Source organism: Nerophis ophidion, linkage group LG14 (genome assembly GCF_033978795.1).
Source record: "Nerophis ophidion isolate RoL-2023_Sa linkage group LG14, RoL_Noph_v1.0, whole genome shotgun sequence".
In the NCBI taxonomy this organism is placed as follows: Eukaryota; Metazoa; Chordata; class Actinopteri; order Syngnathiformes; family Syngnathidae; genus Nerophis; species Nerophis ophidion.
This window is the reverse complement of record NC_084624.1, coordinates 32,645,104-32,664,750: the sequence shown is the minus strand read 5'-3', so window position 1 is coordinate 32,664,750 and position 19,647 is coordinate 32,645,104. Positions and strand designations below refer to the sequence as shown.

General features: G+C 39.2%; 2 protein-coding genes across 3 annotated transcripts in view; both read left to right on the top strand.

Moving 5' to 3' along the window:
* The window catches only part of LOC133568493 (acid-sensing ion channel 1C-like), a 194,286-nt gene that overhangs the window by 127,302 nt on the left and 47,337 nt on the right, over positions 1 to 19,647 (top strand). The window lies entirely within an intron of this gene.
* LOC133568494 (acid-sensing ion channel 1-like) lies at positions 17,465 to 18,144 on the top strand. The gene has a single exon (XM_061920469.1). The coding sequence runs from the start codon at positions 17,531 to 17,533 to the stop codon at positions 18,053 to 18,055; it is 525 nt and encodes a 174-aa protein (XP_061776453.1). The 5' UTR covers positions 17,465 to 17,530; the 3' UTR covers positions 18,056 to 18,144.

The following is a 19,647-nucleotide window of genomic DNA, read 5'->3' as shown; positions in this document are numbered from 1 at the left end:
TTTTTAGTCTTTATTTGAGTTGTGATTTTTCATTTCCTACAAAGTGGACATTAGGACCAATCGCATTAATGAAATGACACATTTTCTATCCCCTGTTTTACTGCAATTTGTCTGACCTAGTGGATTATTTCTTGTTTTGTTTTTTGAGTCACAGTTATTTGTTTTTACAAGGTTGACATTGTCATGAATTACTTGCAAGAGGACAGATTGCATTAATTAAATGACACATTTTCTATCCCCCTATTTACTGCAATTTATTGGAACTAGTGGATTATTTCTAGTCTTATTTGGAGTTGTCTGATTATTTATACTGTACAAGGTTTGACTTTGTTATGAATTACTTACAAGAGAACCAATCGCCATAATGTACGGACAAGTTCTATCCGGCTGTTTTACTGAAATTTATCTGACTCAGTGGACTTTTTCTAGTCTGTTTTGGAGTTGTTTTGATTATTAATTTTTTTAAAAGGTTGACATTACAACTTTTTTGCAAGAGAACCGATCGCGTTAATGAAATGACACATTCTAGCTTACTGTTCTACTGCAATTTATCTGATCTCGTTGACTATTTCTAGTATTATTTGGAGTTGTATTATTATTTAGTTTGTTCAAGGATTGATATTGTCATGAAAACCTTGAAAGAGGACATATTGCATTAATGAAATTACACATTTTCTATCTCCCTGTTTACCGCAATTTATTTGACCTAGTAGACTATCTCTAGTCTTATTTAGAGTTGTCTACTTATTTATTTTGATCAAGGGTTGACTTTGTCATGAATTACTTGCAAGAGAACCAATCGCATTAACGAAAGGACAAGTTCAAACCTGCTCTTTCACTGCAACTTATCTGACTCAGTGGAGTATTTCTAGTCTGTTTTGAAGTTGTTTTGATTATTATTATTTTTGACAAAGTTGACGTCATTACTTTTTAGCAAGAGGACCGATTTCATTAATGAAATGACATTCTGTCTGGCTATTTTACTTCTCTGACTTAGTGGCCTGTTTTTAGTCTTATTTCGAGTTATGATTTTTCATTTCCTACAAAGTCAACGTTAGGACAAATCGCATTAATGAAATGACACATTTTCTATTCCCCTGTTTTACTGCAATTTATATGACCTCGTGGGTTATTTTTGGTCTTTTTTTTTGGAGTTGTGATTATTTTTTTTTTACATGGTTGACATTGTCATGAATTACTTGCAAGAGGACAGATTGCATTAATGAAATGAAATTTTTTCTATCCCCCTGTTTACTGCAATTTATTTAAACTAGTCGACTATTTATAGTCTTATTTGGAGTTGTCTTGTTATTTTTTTGTACAAGGGTTGACATTGTTATGAATTACGTACAAGAGGACCAATCGCCATAATGTACGGACAAGTTCTATCCTGCTGTTTTACAAAAATGTATATGACTCAGTGGACTGTTTCTAGTCTGTTTTGGAGTTGTTTGGAGTATTTTTTTTTTTTTACAAGGTGGACATCATGACTTTTTCGCAAGAGAACCGGTCGCATTAATGAAAAGACACATTCTGTCTTGCTATTTTACTTCTGACTTAGTGGCCTGTTTTAGTCTTATTTCGAGTTATGATTTTTTATTTCCTACAAAGTCGACATTAGGACAAATCGCATTAATGAAACAACACATTCTATCTTACTGTTCTACTGCAAATTATCTGATCTAGTTGACTTTTTCTAGTCTTTTTTGGAGTTGTGATTATTTATTTTTACATGGTTGACGTCATGAATTACTTGCAAGAGGACCGATCGCATTATTGTTCAACACATTCTATCCTGCTGTTTTAATGCAATTTATCTGATCTAGTGGATTTATTTCTGTTCAACTTGTGAGATTCTTTATATTGTACAAGGTTGACGTTGTCATGAATTACTTGCAAAAGGACAGCTCGCTTTAATGAAATGACACATTGAAGCCTGCTGTTTCACTGCAATTTCTCAGACTTAGTGGACTATTTCTAGTCGTATTTGTAGTTGTTGGGATTACTTGTTTGTCCAGGTTTGGTGCTGTCATTAATTGTTTCAAGAGCATCGATTGCACGTACCGTATTTTTCGGAGTATAAGTCGCTCCGGAGCACCTGCCAAAAATGCATAATAAAGAAGAAAAAAAACATATGTAAGTCGCACTGGAGTATAAGTTGCATTTTTTGGATAAATGTATTCGATAAAACCCAACACCAAAAATAGACATTTGAAAGTTAATTTTAAAATAAATAAAGAATAGTGAACAACAGGCTGTGTAAGTGTACGTTATATGACGCATTAATAACCAACTGAGAAGGTGCCTGGTACGTTAACGTAAGATATTATGGTAAGAGTCATTCAAATAACTATAACATATAGAACATGCTATACGTTTAACAAACAATCTGTCACTCCTAATCGATAAATCTCATGAAATCTTATACGTCTAGTCTCTTACGTGAATGACCTAAATAATATTTGATATTTTACGGTAATGTGTTAATAATTTCACACTTAAGTCGCTCCTGGGTGTAAGTCGCACCCCTGGCCAAACTATGAAAAAAACTGCGACTTTTAGTCCGAAAAATACGGTATTAAATGACACAAATGTGTGCATTTTTAGTCTTTATACTTTATACTTTACCATATATGATACGTTTTGTCAGTTATCATTGATAATCACATTCCTTTTCGTTCCATCATCATGCGGGACCCTAAAGAAGGGCTAAAAGCAAAGAAGTAATAAATAACCAGGGGGTCTAAAGCAGTGGTTCTCAAATGGGGGTAGGCGTACCCCTGGGAGTACTTGAAGGTATGCCAAGGGGTACGTGAGATTTTAAAAAAATATTCTAAAAATATGGCAGTCCGATCCCTGTATGATCAGTGTCAGAGCTTGGTCCGCATTGCCGGCAGTAAGTCGGACACGTTTCCAGTGAGGGTTGGACTCCGCCAAGGCTGCCCTTTGTCACCGATTCTGTTCATAACTTTTATGGACAGAATTTCTAGGCGCAGTCAAGGCATTGAGGGGTTCCGGTTTGGTGGCCTCGGGATTAGGTCTCTGCTTTTTGCAGATGATGTAGTCCTGATAGCTTCATCTGGCCGGGATCTTCAGCTCTCACTGGATCGGTTCGCAGCCGAGTGTGAAGCGGCCGGAATGAGAATCAGCACCTCCAAATCCGAGTCCATGGTTCTCTCCCGGAAAAGGGTGGAGTGCCATCTCCGGGTTGGGGAGGAGACCCTGCCCCATGTGGAGGAGTTCTAGTACCTATGAGTCTTGTTCACGAGTGGAGGAAGAGTGGATCGTGAGATCGACAGGCGGATCGGTGCGGCGTCTTCAGTAATGCGGACGTTCTACCGATCCGTTGTGGTGAAGAAGGAGCTGAGCCGGAAGGCAAAGCTCTCAATTTACCGGTCGATCTACGTTCCCATCCTCACCTATTGTCATGAGCTTTGGGTCATGACCGAAAGGATAAGATCACGGGTACAAGCGGCCGAAATGAGTTTCCTCCGCCGGGTGGCGGGGCTCTCCCTTAGAGATAGGGTGAGAAGCTCTGCCATCCGGGAGGAGCTCAAAGTAAAGCCACTGCTCCTCCACATCGAGAGGAGCCAGATGAGGTGGTTCGGGCATCTGGTCAGGATGCCACCCGAACGCCTCCCGAGGGAGGTGTTTAGGGCACGTCCAACCGGTAGGAGGCCACGGGGAAGACCCAGGACACGTTGGGAAGACTATGTCTCCCGGCTGGCCTGGGAACGCCTCAAGATCCCCCGGGAAGAGCTAGACGAAGTGGCTGGGGAGAGGGAAGTCTGGGCTTCCCTGCTTAGGGTGCTGCCCCCGCGACCCGACCTCGGATAAGCGGAAGAAGATGGATGGATGGATGGATTCTAAAAATAGCAACAATTCAAAAATCCTCTCTAAATATATTTCTTGAATAATACTTTAACAAAATATGAATGTAAGTTCATAAACTGTGAAAAGAAATACAACAATGAAATATTCAGTGTTGACAGCTAGACTTTATTGTGGACATGTTCCATAAATATTGATGTTAAAGATTTATTTTTTTGTGAAGAAATGTTTAGAATTAAGTTGATGAATCCAGATGGATCTCTATTACAATCCCCAAAGGGGACACTTTAAGTTGATGATTACTTCTATGTGTAGAAATCTTTATTTATAATTGAATCACTTGTTTATTTTTCAACAAGTTTTTTGTTATTTTTACATCTTTTTTTACAAATAGTTCAAGAAAGACCATTATTAATGAGCAATATTTTGCACTGTTATACAATTTAATACATCAGAAACTGATGACATAGTGCTGTATTTTACTTCTTTATCTCTTTTTTTCAACCAAAAATGCCTTGCTCTAATTTGGGGGTACTTGAATTTCAAAAAATGTTCACTGGAGGTACATCACTGAAAAAAGGTTAAGAACCACATGTCTAGAGATTATATGCAGACCAGCAGGTGGTACCCACTTCTCCTCAAGCAAGTCAGGGCTTTTCTACTTTCACTCACAATGCACACACATAAATCATCTGGACAGATGCAGAGAACTGCTAGGAACAGGAGGAAGCGTTATCATGCTAACTTTAAGACAATGGTGTTCATCCATCCATCCATTTTTCCACCGCTTGTCTTTTTTTCCATCCATCCATCCATTTCTACCGCTTATTCAAGGTCACAAATATGGGCCGTGTTATATTCACGTTGGTCTGACATTCGAGTTAATACAGTGTGCTTTGCCACTAATAAAACTCAAGACATTTTGTATTTTATTAAACAAAAGTACACAGAGTATCAGTGTCCCCTGCTTTATTTTCTTTATTTTGTTTCCAACTTATTACAGAGGAGTTGAGCCACAGCTCACTTAGTTTAGCAGCAGTGACTTAAATGATGACTAATTCTCCGCTCTTTAATGTGCGGACATAAATGCTAGCTTTGGCCTTTCATCTCTGGCTCTGTGAATTAATTGCTGCCACTATCTGGTTTGGTGTTGAGCATTCTAAGTGGCCCTTGAAGGACCTCTCCTATTTATTCCTTTAAAGTACCGCTCTTCTTTTAATGAGACCTCGGGGGCTCAACTAGGCTTTGACACAAAAGGGGGAGCCCGACAAGCTTTAAGATCCCTGAGCCCGTATTGGAGTTTGGGTAAAAAGGGCAGAGAAGAAAAATCCCTCAGTGAGGCTGCTGATTAAAGTTTGTTCAGTGTATGTGGAAATAACAAGCACACGTGCCCCCCCCCCTCCCCAAATATGGGTGTTTTTAAAGCTTTTTCCGGTCTTTTGAGTGGATGGAAAATGCACTAATTAGCCCGCATTTATCAGACATGAACAAAATGAAGCATTTAGTTAAAGGATTAATGCCATTTTTTGTCATTTTCTCACATGACAGTTTGGACTTTATTAATATTATCCTTAGTTTCTGTATTATTTCCTTTCCATCGCTCTTATTTTTTTTCCCACTTCCTGTTTGCCTCCATCAATTCATTTGTTTGAACTTTGGCTCCCTCGCCTGTCCATGATTGGCAGTCAGGATACACAAAACCTGTTACCTTTTGGTTTGACATATTGAACTTCAGGATGCAGAGACGGCAGGTAAAGTGCAGGTGAAAAGTATTTGTTAATACAATTAAAGAATCAGTTCCTCAAGGAAGCGTAGGAAAAGCTAAGAAGTATTGAAACAAATGAAGCAAAATGATTCGACCGGGCTACCATAGCAAATACCCTGATTGGCAATTAGGGACATGTGTGTCCTGATTGGCAATCAGGGACAGGCAAGAGAGCCAAAGCTCAGACAAAAGAAGACCCATCCATCCATCCATTTTCTACCGCTTATTCCCTTTTTGGCGCCTATCTCAGTTACAATCGGGTGGGAGGCGGGGTACACCCTGGACAAGTCGACACTTCATCGCAGGGCCAACACAGATTGACCGACAACATTGACACTCACATTCACACATTAGGGCCAATTTAGTGTTGCCAATCAACCTATCCCCAGGTGCATGTCTTTGGAGGTGGGAGGAAGCCGGAGTATCCGGAGGGAACCCACGCATTCACGGGGAGAACATGCAAACTCCACACAGAAAGATCCCGAGCCTGGATTTGAACCCAGAACTGCAGGAACTTCGTATTGTGAGGCAGACGCACTAACCCCTCAGCCACCGTGAAGCCACAAAAGAAGACATTTATCCTCATTAAAAAGTTGCTACTACTGCCACCAAATGGAATTAAAAATATTTTGACAAAAAGAACCAAAATAGGAAGTTTGTCTAAGAGTAAAAAACAAACACAAACATACAATGGTTCCTCGGTTTTTGACGGAAACTTTTACCAAAAGTATTTTTCGGTATATGTATACCATCTCAGTTATTGTAAGGCTTTTTTAATACATTTTGTATGACTGCAAAATATGTCACCACCGGGCCAAATACATTTTTAAGCACTTTGATAAAGAAGGTGAGGAAATACTATTGATTGACGTTATGACCTGAATTTCAGGATGCAGAGACGGCAGGTGAAATGTATTTATTAATAAAAATTTAAGAAATAGTTCCTCAGGGAAGCATAGGGAAAGCTAAGAAGTATTGAAACAAATGAAGAAAAATGATTTGACCGGGCTACCATAAATAGTATTTTGATTGGCAACCAGGGACATGTGTGTCCTGATTGGCAATCAGGGACAGGCAAGAGAGCCAAAGCTCAGACATAAGAAGACATTTTATCTTAGTAAAAGTTGCTTCTACTGCCACCAAGTGGAAAAAAACCATTTTTGTTTTGACAAACAGTACCAAAATAAGAAGTTTGTCAAACAGTAAAAAAAAAAAGAATAGATACAATGATACCTCGGTTTTTGACAAACTTTTACCACAAGTCTGCTTCGGTTTATGTATACCATCTCAGTTATTGTAAGGCTTTTTTAATACATTTTGTATAACTGCAAAATATGTCACCACGGGGCCAAATAAAGTTTTAAGCACTTTGATAAAGAAGGTGAGAAACACTATTTATAGACGTTATGACCTGAACTTCAGGATGCAGAGACGGCAGGCGAAGTGCAGGTGAAATGTATTTATTAACAAAATTCAAAGAAAAAGTTATTCAGGGAGGCATAAGAAAAGCTAAGAAGTATTGAAACAAGTAAAGAAAAATGATTCAACTGGGCTACCATAAAAAGTATCCTGATTTTGACAAAAAGAACCAAAATAGGAAGTCTGTCTAAGAGTAAAAAAAAAAAAAAAACACAATGGTTCCTCGGTTTTTGACGGAAACTTTTACCAAAAGTCTATTTTGGTATATGTATACCGTCTCGGTTATTGTAAGGCTTTTTTTAATACATTTTGTATAACTGCAAAATATGTCACCACCGGGCCAAATAAAGTTTTAAGGACTTTGATAAAGAAGGTGAGGAAACAATATTGATTGACGTTATGACCTGAATTTCAGGATGCAGAGACGGCTGGTGGAATGTATTAATAATAAAATAAAATTTAAAGAAATAGTTCCTCACTTCTGTCCGATTTTAGCTGAGATAGGCACCAGCGCCCCCCGCGACCCTGAAGGGAATAAGCGGTAGAAATTGGATGGATGGATAGTTCCTCAGGGAAGCGTAGGGAAGGCTAAGAAGTATTGAAACAAATGATGCAAAATGATTCGACCGGGCTACCATAAATAGTATTTTGATTGGCAACCAGGGACATTTGTGTCCTGATTGGCAATCAGGGACAGGCAAGAGAGCCAAAGCTCAGACAAACGAAGAAATTTTATCTCATTAAAAGTTGCTTCTACTGCCACCAAATGGATTTATTTTTTTATTTTTTTTTTGACAATAAGAACCAAAATAAGAACTTTGTCAAAAAGTTAAAAAAAAACAAAAAACATACAAAGGTACCTCGGTTTTTGACGGAAACTTTTACCAAAAGTGTATTTCGGTATATGTATACCATCTCAGTTATTGTAAGGCTTTTTTTAAAATACATTTTATATAACTGCAAAATATGTCACCAACGGGCCAAATAAAGTTTTAAGCACTTTGATAAAGAAGGTGAGGAAACACTATTGATTGACGTTATGACCTGAACTTCAGGATGCAGAGACGGCAGGCGAAGTGCAGGTGAAATGTATTTATTAACAAAATTTAAAGAAATAGTTCTTCAGGGAAGCATAGAGAAAGCTAAGAAGTATTGAAACAAATTAAGCAAAATGATTCGACCGGGCTACCATAGCAAATACCCTGATTGGCAACCAGGAACATGTGTGCCCTGATTCGCAATCACGGACAGGCAAGAGACCCAAAGCTTAGACAAAAGAAAAAAATATACCTCAGTAAAAGTTGCTTCTACTGCCACCAAGTGGGAAAAACATTTTTGTTTTGACAAACAGTACCAAAATAAGAAGTTTGTCAAGGAGTAAAAAAATAATAGATACAAAGATACCTCGGTTTTTGACAAACTTTCACCAAAAGTCTGCTTCGGTATATGTATACCATCTCAGTTATTGTAAGGCTTTTTTAATACATTTTGTACAACTGCAAAATATGTCACCACGGGGCCAAATAAAGTTTTAAACACTTTGATAAAGAAGGTGAGGAAACACTATTGATTGACGTTATGACCTGAACTTCAGGATGCAGAGACGGCAGGCGAAGTGCAGGTGAAATGTATTTATTAACACAATTTAAAGAAATAGTTCTTCAGGGAGGCATAAGAAAAGCTAAGAAGTATTGAAACAAGTAAAGAAAAATGATTCGACTGGGCTACCATAAAAAGTATCCTGATTGGCAACCAGGGACATTTGTGTCCTGATTGGCAATCAGGGACAGGCAAAAGAGCCAAAGCTCAGACAAAAGAAGAAAATAGATCTCAGGTGCTTCTACTGCCCCCAAATGGGAAAAAAAATATTTTGACAAAAAGAACCAAAATAAGAAGTCTGTCTAAGAGTAAAAAAAAAAAAAAAAAAACACAATGGTTCCTCGGTTTTTGACGGAAACTTTTACCAAAGGTCTATTTTGGTATATGTATACCGTCTCGGTTATTGTAAGGCTTTTTTAAATACATTTTGTACAACTGCAAAATATGTCACCACGGGGCCAAATAAAGTTTTAAACACTTTGATAAAGAAGGTGAGGAAACATTATTGATTGACGTTATGACCTGAACTTCAGGATGCAGAGACGGCAGGCGAAGTGCAGGTGAAATGTATTTATTAACACAATTTAAAGAAATAGTTCTTCAGGGAGGCATAAGGAAAGCTAAGAAGTATTGAAACAAATGATTTTGTCCTGATTGGCAACCAGGGACATGTGTGTCCTGATTGGCAATCAGGGACAGGCAAGAGAGCCAAAGCTCAGAAAAAAAGAATAACTACTATGTTCTACTGCCGCCAAGCGGAAACAATTGTTTTATTTGAACAGAACCAAAATAAGAATATGTCTAAGAGTAAAAAAAAGAATACATACAATGGTACCCCAGTTTTTGACGAAAACTTTTACCAAAAGTCTGCTTCGGTTTATGCATACCATCTCACGCTTTTTTAAAATATTTTTTTTATATGACTGCAATATAAGTAACCACGAGGCCGAAAAAATTTTAGGCACTTTGATGAAGAAGTTGAGAAACACTATTGATTTCAAGACAAGCGCATAAAAAATTGTGTCCGTGTAGCTCCACCCTCCCCTCCTCCCGTTCCGCTCATCGCCGTCTACTTCAACAGGAGTCTTCAAAAACGGTAAAAGTGATAAATCTTTATTTATCAGTTTAATTAGTCATTTATGTGTTGGTCATCGATTTCTGCATGTAACACTACATTTATTCTCTATAAAGTGTGTTTGTGTTGATACCATTGTGTGTCTGGAACAGATTAACTGGAGGAACATCATTGATTTGGTTTCCATACAATTAATTTTTTGGAGCTGAGATCCCATGCAATGCTTCAGTGCAGACACTATAGGAGCTGCTGAAGGGTATAAAGCAGGAGTTATGATGATTACCATCACTTTGCATTATATGCAGGAAACCTCTTATGTAAGCAATAACCACAATGAGTCAAACTGCTGATGAGGGACGATTTCTGAGAACGGCTGCCATTTTCTCCGTGTTGTATCACACAATTGAGTGTCTTGTGTCCGTTTTAAGGGCGTGTCATTTCTCCTCGACATTTTCCCCCAAAGAAAGGCAGTGTAAAGCAAATCAATAAACTGGGTCAGTAAAGTGAATAGAGTGGACACTGCACAGGTTGTATTTTACACAGTGTTCTTGAATAACAACAAATAAATGTATCTTTCACCTAAAAAATGGAACACTCAGCATTTATATGTATTTGCTTTTTACACAGCTCTCCTGTAAAGTTTGTGTGCTTTCACACAGCAAAAGACCACACGCCAGTCAGCAACAGACTTCAGCACAACAGGGAATCAAACGTGCGAAACATTACACCCCCGCCATTATGTTCCGTTACACACGGGCAGTGGCGAGCCGCTTTTTCTTTATGCTCCTAATTTGCCTTTTGTACAAACTTGGAAATAAGGTGGGAAAATGCCTGCTTCTACCAACAGTGTAAAAGGGACTATTGTCATATGTCCTCACTACAGCAGGTGAATATGATATTTCCGATGTGTTTCATGACACACGATCTCAACATATTCAATTTTAATGGCGTCAGGACATTTTTTTCCTCAAGCATTCATGGATTTTTTTTTTTTACCATATATTTTCTCAAGGGACAATACCAGGAAACAATAAGACTTATAGAGACACTTAAGAATAGTCTGTGTACAACTTCCAGTATATAATTAATCCATCCATCCATCTTCTTCCGCTTATCCGAGGTCGGGTCGCGGGGGCAGCAGCCTAAGCAGGGAAGCCCAGACTTCCCTATCCCCAGCCACTTCGTCTAGCTCTTCCCGGGGGATCCCGAGGCGTTCCCAGGCCAGCCGGGAGACATAGTCTTCCCAACGTGTCCTGGGTCTTCCCCGTGGCCTCCTACCAGTTGGACGTGCCCTAAACACCTCCCTAGGGGGGCGTTCAGGTGGCATCCTAACCAGATGCCCGAACCACCTCATCTGGCTCCTCTCGATGTGAAGGAGCAGCGGCTTTACTTTGAGTTCCTCCCGGATGGCAGAGCTTCTCACCCTATCTCTAAGGGAGAGCCCCGCCACCCAGCGGAGGAAACTAATTTCGGCCGCTTGTACCCGTGATCTTATACTTTCGGTCATGACCCAAAGCTCATGACCATAAGTGAGGATGGGAATGTAGACCGACCGGTAAATTTAGAGCTTTGCCTTCCGGCTCAGCTCCTTCTTCACCACAACGGATCGGTAAAACGTCCGCAATACTGAAGACGCCGCACCGATCCGCCTGTCGATCTCACGAGCCACTCTTCCCCCACTCGTGAACAAGACTCCTAGGTACTTGAACTCCTCCACTTGGGGCAAGGTCTCCTCCCCAACCCGGAGATGGCACTCCACCCTTTAACGGGCGAGAACCATGGACTCGGACTTGGAGGTGCTGATTCTCATTCCGGTCGCTTCACACTCGGCTGCGAACCGATCCAGTGAGAGCTGAAGATCCCGGCCAGATGAAGCCATCAGGACCACATCATCTGCAAAAAGCAGAGACCTGATCCCGCAGCCACCAAACGTGCACGCCAGTTTTCCGAGACTCTTTATTTTGTTAGCGTAGGCAGCATGAAGCAGGACTTTTATTGTGAAGATAGGAAATGTGCAGTCGGCCTTTAGAGTTTTGACACAAGTTACGGCTGTTGAAACAAAAAGTGTTTCTCGCCTTCCTCTCGGTCATTTTTTCTTAATAATGATCTCGCAGCAGCCAGCGTCATCTCACAAGACCTTCGGGTGCCGTGAATGTCGATAAAGGAAGCTACGGAATTGGGCGCCAATGTTTTCTTGTAAAGTGTATGGAAGCTGGATAAATAAGATGCCAAAAATGAACCAATTTCATGTGGTATTGTACAGAAAGGAGGACTTTTTTTCTCCTCCATTCAAAAATGTGGGCGTTATCATCACTACTGTCTGATTCCAATCAATGCAAGTGATCAGAATCAGGTAATACACCAACTTATTTTCTTGTCTTCGTGAAAGAAAGACATTTAAATGTGTTACACATGCTTGTATTATCATTAAACACATTTAACTTGTTAACAAAATCGTCTCTTTCATAAATAGATAAATATAAATAATATATATGAATGAGGTAGATCCCCTCGATTTGGTCAATTGAAAAGTAGCTCGCCTGCAGAATAAGTGTGGGCACCCCTGGTCTAAATAGTTGGTGTGCAAAACCCAAAACCAGTGAAGTTGGCACGTTGTGTAATTCGTAAATTGAAACAGAATACAATGATATCCAATTATATAGACTGCAAATACAAGATATTTAATGTTCGGACTGAGAAGCTTATTTTTTTTTTGCAAATAATCATTAACTTATAATTTAATGGCAGCAAAACATTGCAAACAAGTTGGCACAGGGGCATTTTTACCACTGTGTTACATGGCCTTTCCTTTTAACAACACTCAGTTAACGTTTGGGAACTAAGGAGACCAATTTTTGTAGCTTTTTAGGTGGAATTCTTTCTCATTTTTGCTTGATGTATAGCTTAAGTTGTTCAACAGTCCGGAGTCTCCATTGTCGTATGTGATGCTTCATAATGCACCACACATTTTCAAAGAAAGACAGGTCTGGACTACAGGCAGGCCAGTCTAGAACCTACACGGTTTGACTATGAAGCCATGCTGTTGTAACACGTGGCTTGGCATTGTCTTGCTGAAATAAACAGGGGTTTCCATGATCACGTTGCTTGGATGGCAACATATGTTGCTCTAAAAGCTGTATGTACCTTTCAGCATTAATGGTGGCTTCACAGATGTGTAAGTTACCCATGCCTTGGGCACTAATACACCCCCATACCATCACAGATGCTGGCTTTTCAACTTTGGACCGAGAACAGTCCGGATGGTTATTTTCCATTTTGTTTCGGAGGACACAACGTCCACAGTTTCCCAAAACAATTTGAAATGTGGACTTGTTAGACCATAGAACACTTTTCCAATTTTGCATCAGTCCATCTTGGATGAGCTCAAAGCCGGCGGCGTTTCTGGGTGTTGTCGGTTAATGGCTTTGGCTTTGCATAGTAGAGTTTTAACTTGCACTTACAGATGTAGCGACCAACTGTAGTTACTGACAGTGGTTTTCTGAAGTGTACCTGAGCCTGTGTGGTGATATCCTTTATGCACTGATGTCGATTTTTGATGCAGTACCGCCTGAGGGCTCGACAGGTCACACAGACTTGCCACTTATATGCAGTGATTTCTCCAGATTCTCTAAACCTTTTGATGAAATTACGGACCGTAGATGGTGATATCCCTAAATTCCTTGCAATAGCTCGTTGAGAAATGTTGTTCTTAAACTGAAAATTTGCTCACAATTTTGTTCATCAGGTGGTGACTCTTGCCAAGTTCTTTTTTGTGAATGACTGAGCATTTCATGAAGGCTGCTTTTTTACCCAATCATGGCACCCACCTCTTCCCAATTAGCCTGTTCACGTGTGGTATTTTCCAAATTAGTGTTTGATGAGCATTCCTCAACTTTGTCAGTCTTTCTTGCCACTTGTGCCAGCTTTTTTCAAATGAGCCAATATTTGAAAAAAACAACATTAAAGTTTTCCAGTTCGAACGTTCGTATCTTGTCTTTGCAGTCTATTTAATTGAATATCGGTTGAATAGGATTTGCAAATCATTGTATTCTGTTTTTATTTACGATTTACACAACCTGCCAACTTCACTGGTTCTGGGTTTTGTAATATGTGTTTCGCCAAGAGTCAAGCACGGTGGTAGTAGTGTCATGGTCTGGGGTTGCATGAGTGCAGTCGTCACTGGGGAGCTGCGGTTGATTGAGAGGAAACATGAATTCCAACATGTATTTTGCCATTGTGAAGCACAGCACCAGTCCCTCCCTTGGGCCTGCATTTCTGTTTTTCAGCATAACAACGAGCCCAAAAACGTCATTATTCTAAGATATTTTGTATATACACTAGATTTGTGCCATTTGTCAAGGCTGCATTACAAAACCCAGCCAGCATATGGTGATAAGAATAAATAAGGACGTGTGAATTGACTTAAGGGACAGGGACAGAGCCCTATGCTGGATTCATAGGTGCTTTGCTGACTTTCCCCTGAAGTTAAAGCCATCAAACCATTTTATTTTTAAATTACACCAAAGAAGAATATTTAAACAATTTAAAGCAGACAAGATACATGTAGACTGCACTATGATGGCAATATGTCTCAAGTAAACAACACCAACATTTTATATGTTCCATTAAAAATATTAAACATTACATATGGCGCTCATAAATCTATCAAAAAGTTTGAAGCCGCACCGCATAATGTGCTGATCTGTATCTGCATAAATGATGAAAAATTGTGCGTTTGTGCCCTTGTAGTGGGGACACCACATTTGATAATCTTATTCTTTCTTCTTGTAGGCCACAAGGAAGTGTTTTGAATAAAAAAATAAAAAAATAAAAATAAATGTATGCATGTATATATATATATATATATATATATATATACATGCATACATTTATTTTTATTTTTGTGTGCATGTATATATATATATGTATATATATATATATATATATATGTATGTATATATATATATATTTATGTATATATATGTATATATATATGTATGTATATATATATATTTATGTATATATATATATATATATTTATGTATATATATACATATATATATACAGTATATATATGTATATATACATATATATATATATATATATATATATATATATATATATATATATATATATATATACATATATATATACTGTAATAATGCGCCCTATAATCCAGTGTGCCTTATATATGAAAAGATATAAAAAAATAGACCATTCATCGACAGTGTGCCTTATAATCCGGTGCGCCCTATGGTCCGTAAAATATGGTACTAACTGCATCTGAAGTAAACAAGCTGCAGCAACATCTTAGTTACATAAATCACTTTCTAAATCACAGTCAAAAAGGAAATGACTTAAAGTGGTGCCTTAAGGAACTCCTCAGTTATGCAATTCACAAGTTTAGACCCCAAAATGTCCATGCCAGGATCTACCAATGTGTTTATAGTGGTCCAAGTTCAACAGGAGAACTCTAGTGTTTGTAGGAGTTTGCTGCAAAAATGTTTGCCTCCTTGAACTGAACTCAGGGGGCCAGTATGGTGTCATTCCCAAACCGGATTTGGCTCCCGGGCCGCCAGTTGACCAGCCTTGTTGTACAGTATAATAGTGTGTGAGTTGGAATACTACATTTTCTGGACCGTAGGGTGCACTGGATTTTAAGGTGCACTGCCACTGAATGGTCTAGTTATATAAGGCGCACCGGATTATAGGGTGCATTAAAGGAGTCATATTATTATTTTTTCTAAATTGAAAACAGTTCCTTGTGGTCTACATAACATGTAATGGTGGTTCTTTGATCAAAATTTTGCATAGATTATATTTCACAGATCATCTTCAAACCGCTTTCTGACAGTCGCTTCCGGGTGGGCGTTTTTGTGGGCGGTCTTATTTACTTGGCTCACCTTCGACAGCGTCTTCTCCCCGTCATCTTTGTTGTAGCGGTATAGCGTGCAAGGATGGGAGTGGAAGAAGTATCAAAAGATGGAGCTAACTGTTTTAATGACATTCCGACTTTATTTAAATTAATAACGCAGCAGCATATCCTCATCTGGAAACAACAACAACGCCGGAAATGTGTCCGTGAAAAAAAAGTCCGACCGGAACCCTCTAATAACTAAAGTTCCTTGTGTGAATAATGTAAACTCACTACACCGGTATGTTTTAGCGCTTTCATGGCGAGTTTACTGACAGATATAACAATTTTACCCTACTTTATATTATAAATGGCAACAGCGGAGGATGAATGTCCCATAACAAGAAGATAAAGAAAAAGAAGAAGCTAATCGACTACAGTTTTGGCACAGATTACAAGGGCGGACCCGCACAATTTTTCAGGACTTATGCAGATCCCAAATACAAATCAGCAGGTACCAGAAGGTAAGAAAAATAGCTTTTGCATAATATTGCGAAACAAAACGCTAGATAATGTCTTACCTTATACACACACTATAATAATGCTCATATGTTGAAGTACATCAAGCGGTGCAGCTTCATAGCTTACCGAAATCGTACTAAAACATGTTGATCGATTTTTGAGCGCCGTGTGTAATGTTCTAAATTTTCAATGGAACTTATCTAAGTCGTACTAAAACATTTTGATTGATTTTTGAGCGCCGTGTGTAAAGTTCTATTTTTTCAATGTAACATGTAAGAAGTTGGTGTTGTTTACTTGAGTGATATTGCCATCACAGTGCAGTCTACACATATCTCTTATGTTTGACTGCCACCTACTGGTCACACTTATTACACCATGTACCAAATAAAATTGATTCGAGGTCGGTAAGCAAAACCAGAATTATTCTGTACATAAGGCGCAATGTTGGGTTTGGAGGAAAAAACAGGATTTTAAGTGTGCCTTATTGTCCGGAAAATACGGTCCTTTGTGGTTGTTTAAGAAAAACTATGATTTAACCGTTATTTTTCTCATTAGCTGTTCCGCCATGGTTTGTAATTAGGTTTTCCTGCTTAACATTCACATGTATTTTTTTTCAAAGACAGCTTAAACATTTCTTATTGTAGATCTTTCTCTCTCTCATGCTCTAGTTTCTATATATATATATATATATATATATATATATATATATATATATATATATATATATATATATTGATCTAAAAACAAGCTGCAGTTAATTTAATAACAAGGATCATAAATTTTGCTTCACAGTTTTATTACCGCAGTTATTTTTCCACTGATTGATGTATATCCATTTGGAAGTCGGCTGCTTCATCACCGAAGGAGAACCTTTTCATTCGATGGCTCCACCTCATTTCTCCCCGCTTTAAAGAGTGTGTGTGGAGCGCAACAAGCGTTCTATTCCTTCCAGCGAGCTGCAAGTCAACGCTCTTAAGAAGCTTCTGTGGAAAAAAGGAAGGAGGATTCTTGTTTCCCTTGCCACTAGAAGAGAAAGGCGGCGAGTGTTTTGTGATACTGGAGAGTGAGCTACAAGGGATTGTTTTTTGTTGTTGTTTTTTTAAGTGCTTGTGGGAGTGAAAACATTGCTTACACCTGAATTCCTCCAAGGATGGACTGGTGATTTTATTGTGTAGCCTAAATTCCTCCAAGGATGGACTGATGATTTCATGTAGGTCAGTTTTACTCTTCCCGAGGAGCGTCGATTTCTGATGTGATCGCCGCACACAAAGGGTCCCGTTATCGCTGCTTGGAGGTTTTTTTGGTCAGATTGGAGAAGTAAGGTTGGGTAGCTATTAAATAACAGAAAATTATGTTAAAGCCATCCATGTGTGAGTCGCTCTCTGTGGGACAAGACGGCGGCAAAGACATCACGCTCCCAAACTCGTCCAAAGAATCATTGAAGGAGATCACAGTGGGTTTCATAATGAGGACCAAAGTCCACGGGTTGAAGTTCATTTTCTCCCCGGACAAAACCAAACTGCAGCGTGTGACATGGATCATGGCCTTTTTCCTCTGCATCGCCCTCCTCCTCACCTGGTCCAGAAACCGAGTCCTCTACCTGATGTCCTACCCTGCCGTCACCAAGATCTATATGGTGTGGGCTCACAACATGTCCTTCCCCGCGGTTACCTTCTGTAATAAGAACGTCTTCCGGGCGTCCGGTCTGACCAGGGAGGACCTGTATCACAGCGGCTACTGGATAGACCTTATGTACGCCAACCACACGGTGATGGAGAGGAGTCTGGCCATCCTGAAGGAGAGCCACAAACAGGGTTTAGTCAGCCTGCTGGACTTCAACAACTACACCCAGCCTGCCGGTTACCGCGTTAACACCACCGAGATGATGGGTCGCCTCGGGCACCAGCTGGATGACATGCTGCTACAGTGCTGGTTTCGCGGCGATACCTGCACCTCCAGGAACTTCAGCACAGTATGTATGAAGAGATAACATGATGGTATGAGCAACGTTCCCTCTGAAGTGCGCGCAATTTCGCACCACTCTCACGTCCTCTGCTCACAGCAAATCGATGCCGCGCACCAAATAAAATCCAATCTGAACTCTACACAAAATAAATACAGAACTAGATGAAACAATTCCTGAAGGGATTGCGTGTGAATGCTCCAATGCTGAAGCTGAACTCAAATCCGGGAATTTTTTTTAGAATTGTTGAAGTTAAGCACTTAATTCCCAAACAGGCTGAATATTTTTAAGTTGGAACGGTTTGAATCGAATGACAAATGTGGGAGTTGTGGAACGCTCAAGAATGTCCCATTGATTTCAATTGTAATTTCCCCAAAATTGGGGAATTTCGGGAAAAACATTAATTTTTTTGAAAATGTTAAAAAACTTGAATAGTCTAAATGAGTTGATATGGTTGGTGTTGGAATTTTTCAAATCGGTTGAGAAATGTTGAATTAATAACATGTTGAATTGAGAAATAGTATTAGGGAATTTTTCCAGTTCAAAAAACAACTTCCTTTTTTGTCCTGATTAACAGAAATGTTTTGAGAGTGCAACGGTTGAAATGTGTTGAAAAATGTGGAAGGAATAATCGGCAGAAAAAAGGATGGAAATAGGGCTTTGGAAAACCAGGAATTGTGAAAAATCCTGGAATTTTTTTGGACTTGGAAAAAGAGTAGAGTTTGAATTTCCAAAATGGTGGAATGTGTTGAAGGTAGAATGGTTTGAATCGGTGGAAAAATTTGGAAATAATAAATGTTTTAAAAATGGCTAAGTCATTTTAAATTGGAAAAATGTCCCGTAAAACCTGGAATTCTGGGAAATCTGGGAATTTGTGGAATTTGTCAAGGAAAATCCTGCGATTCCCGATTAGGCTGAACAGTTTGAAGTTGGAACGGTTTGAATCGGGTGAAAAAAATGTGGAAGGTAGAGCGCGCCAAAATCTGGAGAAGAAGAAGAAGAATAAATAGATTAATTTTGGTGTAGAAAACCATATGAGTAGGTCGTTGTCAAGTTCAAACACTGATGACATCTATTAATCAGACAAGGAGCAAGGAATCATACAGAGACAGAGTTTAATTTAGCTCATGAGGAGACACGTATTTTGGCCCGCTTGCCTCCTCTATTTATTGGGAAAGTCCTTATTACATCACTGTCGCTAAGGGAAGGGGGTAGACTCGACAACTCCTTTTAGACACAATGTATGATTATACAAAAATGTAAATATGTTGACACTTGGTGCTATCGCCCAGTCTCTGCTTTGTCTGGTCCCGGACCCCAATGTTCGGCCTTGGCAGTCAGCAGGCCGGGTCTGAACAAAACACTGATACAAAGAGGCTAGCAATCTCTTGGATTGCTAGTTCTGCACAAATACAGAAATACCACTTCAACACAAATTGACAATACTTTATAATCTCGGGCGTTAAGCATAAAGTTATGATGATAATATATACACAATTATTCTGGCAGTCGTCTAAGTTTTAACAGAGGCCTACCGCCTATAAACTTTACCGTATTGACCTGACTATAAGACATTTGCTCTAAGACTGAAAGGGAAGCTGAGCTTCCCCTAAAAAGTC